The 7500-nt window shown below is 38.0% G+C and overlaps 1 protein-coding gene across 1 annotated transcript in view; it reads left to right on the forward strand.

The window, feature by feature from the left end:
• Positions 1–2557: 2557 nt before the first annotated feature.
• The window catches only part of LOC131952840 (retinol dehydrogenase 13), a gene marked incomplete at its 5' end in the record, with an annotated part of 10122 nt that continues 5179 nt past the window's right edge, over positions 2558–7500 (forward strand). Inside the window, 2 exons of the mRNA XM_059315730.1 lie at positions 2558–2686; positions 6624–6751. Coding sequence (XP_059171713.1) covers positions 2558–2686; positions 6624–6751 — 257 coding nt within the window. The remainder of the gene's footprint in view (positions 2687–6623; positions 6752–7500) is intronic.

The following is a 7500-nucleotide window of genomic DNA, read 5'->3' on the forward strand; positions in this document are numbered from 1 at the left end:
GTTAAAGCTGGCTCAGAATGCCGGGGCCTACCCGTGCACATCGACTCCCCGGGCTGGGTTTCCTATCATAACAAGTGAACCCTCCTCTTTTGTTTGACTGTGTATAGCTCAATACTGGCGCTATTGTGTGCTCTCATGGACGTGGGAGCTTACCTGTGCACAGGTGATAGCCATGCGGGTAAAGATAACCGTGCAAGACACCCCACACCCACCCCAATTCTATTTAAAAGTATTGATCTTCGTATACGCAAATAGTATCCCACGGATACGACTGGCACGATTCCACCTTCCCTTCCCCGCCTTTCCCACAGAAACTTTGACCCCTAGACAACAGAAAACAGCAAGGTCTGGAAGATAATCTGGGCCATAGTAAAGCTCTATGGGTACCAGAAACACAAACCTGTGTAGGTTCTAGAACAAACCTGTGTAGGCTCTAGAGCAAACCTGTGTAGGTTCCAGAACAAACCTGTGTAGGTTCTAGAGCAAACCTGTGTAGGTTCTAGAACAAACCTTTGTAGGTTCCAGAACAAACCTGTGTAGGTTCCAGAACAAACCTGTGTAGGTTCCAGAACAAACCTGTGTAGGTTCCAGAACAAACCTGTGTAGGTTCCAGAACAAACCTGTGTAGGTTCCAGAACAAACCTGTGTAGGTTCCAGAACAAACCTGTGTAGGTTCCAGAACAAACCTGTGTAGATTCTAGAACAAACCTGTGTAGGTTCTAGAACAAACCTGTGTAGGTTCTAGAACAAACCTGTGTAGGTTCCAGAACAAACCTGTGTAGGTTCCAGAACAAACCTGTGTAGGTTTCGGAACAAAACTGTAGGCTCTAGAAAAAAAAAACCTATTTTTTTCTTTCTCTTATATGGGGAACCGAGAAAGTATTGTAATCGTGCAAAAAAAATCGGAATTGACAAAGCTCGAAGTTTTACACCTCGGAAAAATCTTAGTTTTGCAATCTTGTCTGTCTGTCGGTCGGTCTGTCTGTCTGTTGTTCTGTCTGTCCGTCCGTCTGTCTGTCCGTATGTCTGTCCGTATGTCTGTCTAACTGTGATTCTAACGGTCAAATGTTGCCAGCACCAGTGGTTCTAACGGTCAAATGTTGCCAGCACCAGTGATTCTAACGGTCAAATGTTGCCAGCACCAGTGGTTCTAACGGTCAAATGTTGCCAGCACCAGTGGTTCTAACGGTCAAATGTTGCCAGCACCAGTGGTTCTAACGGTCAAATATTGCCAGCACCAGTGGTTCTAACGGTCAAATGTTGCCCCCCCCCCGCCCCCCCCCCCCCCCCCCCCGAAGAGATGCCTGGAAGACACTCTGGTCAAATGTTCTTTCTGCTCTGAAAATTCCGAGGTGTTTTGCTCTACCCAATTTCCTTCTGATGTTTACTTTCATACACAGTAAAGAGGAAGTATTGTAATCATGCAAAAAATCACTAATTTCGACGTTTTACACCTCTCGGAGTCGGATTCATATATATTTGCAATTCTATCGTATGTCAGTGTGTGTGTATGTGTGTGTGTGTGTGTGTGTGTGTGTGTGTGTTTATGGATGTTTATCAGTGGAAAACGATACTTTGAGTACCCTTTTCAGCTAGGTTGATGAAACTATAAGTATTATTTCAAATTTGTAGCTCTGTGTCAACTTTTCAGCGATTTCCGGTAACTGGAAGTGGAATTTATTCTACTTTTGGTTTTTCAAAAGCCTTTAACTTGAGTACTGTTTGAAATAGATGGACGAAATTTCACATTTATGTAAAATATCTAATTCTCTGCTTTTTTTTCAAATTTTGAGTAATTTCCATTTACCGGAAGAAATACTTTACGCTATTTCCGATTTTGCCCATATAGCACAGCCCCTAAATATCAGCAATTGATTATGATGAGTTAGAGTTGAATAAAGGGCCATATAATCTCAATTAACTTAAGGATCGTTTAGGTGGCGTACTTTGCAGTTATAATATGATGTTGGTTTTATAAAGGACATGTGTTTTTGATATTTTAAATTCTAGTTTTTGTAAAACTTTTGATAAAATGGCTGGAAACTAAATTAACATTCTGGCCTAATATATTTTTCACCAACTTTGCTGTGTTAGGTCGACATTTTTCACCAACTGTAGATGTTAGGTCGCCATTTTTCACCAATTGTGCTAAGTTAGGTCGACATTTTTTACCAACTGTGCTATGTTAGGTCGACATTTTTCACAAAATGTGCTGTTAGGTCGACTTAAAAAAAAATAACATGTTTCAGATGTCAGGTCAAAGGTTTCTTATAATTTCGTTAGAATGTATCTATAATTTTATGGCTAGTGCGGATTGAACAAGAGTTACATTGTATGACTAGTGTAGAGTGTATTGGACCAACAATAAGTTTTATTCTGTGTCACGCTGTATTACATGATAACCAAACCTTTGAATAACACGTATCAAGTACAAAGCAGTGTCCAGTATAAACATAATGAGAATATCGTACTGATTATTTTGTCTGGATCTTGAAATGGCGGTATGACAATTACAGTTAGACATACCGAAACATCCCCTGAAAACTTGCATCTTAAGTCGTTGTCTAACAGGTGCAACCAGTGGCATCGGTAAAGCAACCGCAATCGAGCTGGCCAAAAGAAACGCAAGGGTACTGATAACTGGTAAAGAAAAGGTCAAGGTCGAGGCAGTGGCGAGGAATATCAGGTGCGTTATTTTTAGTCTATTCCACATTCTATGTTTTCTTGCATGTTGGCTAGATCCTAGACACATTTTAAGTTGGGGTGGAGGGAGCAAGCGATTTACTCCAGCGCCCAGGATGGAGCAATAATTACGCCACCCATAAGCATACGTATACATGAACATAGGCACTTATACATAAGGCCTATATATATATATATATATATATATATATATATTTATATATATATATATATATATATATATATATATATATATATATATGCATTTTTATATATATACATATATTATATAAATACATAGGTATAGGGCAGTTGTACCTTCTTCGAGAACAATCAGTGTATCTTCCAGACTTTTTTCTCCGGGTGGGGGGGGGGGCACTTGATATTTTCGGAGAGGGGGGTCAACATTTTCTGGGGGGGGGGGGGGGCGGACACTAGTAAAAGTATATGTCTACTGTATAAATTCCATCTCGTTCGGGGGGGGGGGGGGGGGGGGGGGGGGGGGGGGGGGGGGGGGGGGGGCGGTAGACTTTCTTCGGGGGCAGAGCCCCCCCCCCCCCCGAAGAGATGTCTGGAAGAAACTGTCAGTGATGAAAAACAAAAAAATATGAATGCATCTATCTTGCAGTCGGCATATGTACCTTGCTGTTTGTTATTGAAAGCGTCTTTGATGAAAATGGACATCGTGTGGTTATCATCTGCACTAAATGTTTCTTTATGAAAGCGCATATCTTGTGGTGGGTTAATGAAGGCGCATATCTTGTGATGGGTTAATGAAGGCGCATATCTTGTGATGGGTTAATGAAGGCGCATATCTTGTGATGGGTTAATGAAGGCGCATATCTTGTGATGGGTTAATGAAGGCGCATATCTTGTGATGGGTTAATGAAGGCGCATATCTTGTGATGGGTTAATGAAGGCGCATATCTTGTGATGGGTTAATGAAGGCGCATATCTTGTGGTGGGTTAATGAAGGCGCATATCTTGTGATGGGTTAATGAAGGCGCATATCTTGTGATGGGTTAATGAAGGCGCATATCTTGTGATGGGTTAATGAAGGCGCATATCTTGTGATGGGTTAATGAAGGCGCATATCATATCTTGTGATGGGTTAATGAAGGCGCATATCTTGTGATGGGTTAATGAAGGCACATATCTTGTAATGGGTTAATGAAGGCGCATATCTTGTGATGGGTTAATGAAGGCGCATATCATATCTTGTGATGGGTTAATGAAGGCGCATATCTTGTGATGGGTTAATGAAGGCGCATATCTTGTAATGGGTTAATGAAGGCGCATATCTTGTAATGGGTTAATGAAGGCACATATTGTGTGATGTACGACGTCTGTATAAAACTGTTGGTGAATGAAGGTTCATATTATGGGATATACGTCTGTATCAGTGGCGTAGCTACCGTAAAGCTAGCGTAAGCAAGGCATATGGGCCCAGGGAAAATATGGCCGCTTTCCCTCTCTGAAAAAATAAAAACTTTTTGATGGGTTATTTTTACATAAAAGTGATACGAAATAAAAGGTATTTCACCTTACGGGGTACTATATAATAAAACAGTATAAATACATAATTAGGACGTATAAAATACACATTTTATAGATTCACACAGGGGCCCAATAATAATTTGTGCATAGAAGCCCGAAAATCCTAGCTACGCCACTGGTCTGTATAAAACTGTTGGTTAATGAAGGTAAATATTGTGTGATATAGATCTACTTCTATATAAAACTGTTGGATAATGACACGTTTGACCATATATATGCTATTGGATGTGGGGACTGAGTAAGAAGTCGTCCAGATTGAGCAGCAAAATTTAGTTTCTCGGCTCAGCCATTTTTAAGTCTCTAGACCAAAGGGGAGAAAAAATTGCAACTGAGACGAAATAAACGTTTGTGTACTCCATTAGTAATAATTTTAAATATATGACAGACCGTTATTGGAACTTGAAACTGTCTACCTTTTATGGAATGCTTTTGAGTTTCCAAAACATCTAGTAGGTAAGCTATCACACATTTTCAAACTGTTACCACAGATGTACACTATCTGCTCAAGTGTGATGTAGTGTGTTCCAAGGTCTGACACTCACAGTGCCGTTTGAAGGTCTTCGTAGGCCCTAGGCAGTTTTTGTGTTCGTAAGCCCTAGGCACTTTTTGCATTTGTAGGCCCAACTGGCAACTGCTGTCCTGACCTGCACTCGAGATCACAACGACGCAGTCAAAATAACTCGACAAAAGAGCCTCGACTTCCAACATATAGGTTCCCGAAAACATGGACTCATGACATATTGGCTCCTGACAAAATAACTGCTGGCAAAATAATTCTCGACATTTTGGGTCCAGACAAAAAATCCTATGGCCACTCTTGATTTGATATAAACTACCAACATAATTTCTTTTAAATACCTCAACGAAAAATTTCATGACACAACAGCAATTCATAATCAAAGCGAGCTCTTAAAAGCAAAGTGCCACTAATTTTTTGAAATTTTGATTCGTTATTAACACTCTCATGAAGGCCTGTTCTTTAAACGCGAGCATATAAGTTTAAATGTATTATTTAAAATTTGCGTACAGGATAACGACGTGCTGTTTTGATAACCTATTACTATAAATGTACCCACAACGAACTTATTTGATGGAGTCAAAACTAGATGACCCGTAAATCTAAAAACATACTGTTTTCTCATACTAGATAAAATGATGCAAAAATAATGCCTGTCGAAAAAGACCTACATACGCTTTATTATTGAAAGGTTTTGGCTAAGCTATAATTCTGAAGAGCATCGAGGAAGGGGTCATTTTGAATGGTGCCGTTTCAGCGGGGGACATCGTCTCTACGGAAACCGTATTGACTGAAGCCCTTTATCGATTGTCCTAATGTCACGAGCCTATTTGTCGGGAGCCTTACTGACATAAACCGTTTTGCTGGAAGCCTATAGGACTGGGTCCATTTGTCGCTCGCCCTTTTCATGGGGCTCTTTTGTCGGGGTCTTTTTGACGGAGCCGTTCTGACTCGGGCAGTTTTGACGCCGCAAGGTTTACATCGCACTAGCCATAGCTATGGTAGTTGTTGCATTTAAGCGGGTAAAATTCTTAAAGACATAATAAGTTACATATTGCCAAAATGTTTTATACGGTTACCTCTTGTGGGTAATACACAATATACTAGCCCTTTTCACATTCAACTGTGTAAAAATAAACATGAAACTGTATTGTGGCAAAATCTTTTTTTATGAATGTTCTTTTTCGAAATTCAAACGCATCGAAATGTATCCGTAAGCACGACTATCATCCCTCGCTTTACTTTCTGTTGAGAATGACTTATTGAGGGAATTGACATTCTAAGACATTATACGCAATTTTTTAACGCAAAGAGCTGTAAAATCAAAACAATACTGCTCCGATTTAAAAGTTACTATATTTGCATAATTGATGCAAAACTTATAAATGTGTGTTTGAATTATTTTTCAACTTTCGAATTAAATAATAAATTTACTTTTTGCTACAACAATAGTGATTTATTCAGAGGCCATAAATGCATGTATTATTTCAGTATCTTATTATCTGAGTTTTGCATGACCTAAATTTATTTTTTCACATATGCGCTTTCTAACTTCAGTAGGCCCTAAAACGTTTGTAGGCTCCAGGCACAATGCCTATTGCGCCTAATGGATAAGAATTAAGATGGCCCTAGCCGATCCATTCTCTTATCTAGGGAAGACATGAACTTGTATCTTATGGCTGTCACTCCGTGAGGTTAGTTTTACGTGGGACTAGGTCGGCGTGACGTCATTTTTGGATGATCCCTAAGGGATATCTTAACTGACTTAGTTAATACAACGCGTAACTTTCAGATACCAAGCAACGTATTGTTCTTTTTAATTATTTCACTTGTGCATATTAATAGTGCTAGTGTACGTTTTCTCTAGGAAAAAAACCGGCAATCAACATGTCAATGCTCATGTCCTCGACCTTGCTAATCTTAGAGGCATTAGAGAATTTTGTGAAAGCCTGATCACAGAGGAAAAATACCTGCACATTCTCATCAACAATGCAGGTAAGTCATCTGTTTACTTCATACTTCGTCTATCCTATGTAAACAAGTATGTGCGTTATTTTTTTCTCATAGTCAGATGTTTGGCTTGCGTTGTTATTATCGATCGAGTTATTTTTATAGATACTTAAGACTTCAATACCTACTAAATAGTTTAGACACATAAGTAGGGCTTAGGCGACTTCTGTGACGGATTTTAGTAATGTGCATCATCAATTACTGGGGTAATATCTGACAGATTCGCCGGGTGGGGGGGGGGGGAGAATTGGTCTACTGTAAAATTAAAGTCGCCAAATAATTCAAACAAAATTACAATATTGTTTTCAATTTTTTTACATCTCATCTTTGCCCTGATTGTTATTTCTATTTGTTATCCTCGTGTAATATATATAGCCTATATATATATATATATATATATATATATATATATATATATATATATATATATATATATACATATACATATATATATATATATATATATATATATATATATATATATATATATATATATATATATATATATATATATATATATATATATATATATATATATATATATATGTATATATGTGTGTATATATATATATACACATATACATATATACATATACGTGTACGTATATGTAAACATATACGTATACATATACATATATATATACATATATATATACATATATATGTATATATATATGTATATATATACATGTGTATATATATATATATGTATATATATACATGTGTATATATAT

This window comes from Physella acuta, unplaced genomic scaffold (assembly GCF_028476545.2).
Source record: "Physella acuta isolate Inbredline_101_S28 unplaced genomic scaffold, ASM2847654v3 ptg000891l, whole genome shotgun sequence".
Classification (NCBI taxonomy): domain Eukaryota; kingdom Metazoa; phylum Mollusca; class Gastropoda; family Physidae; genus Physella; species Physella acuta.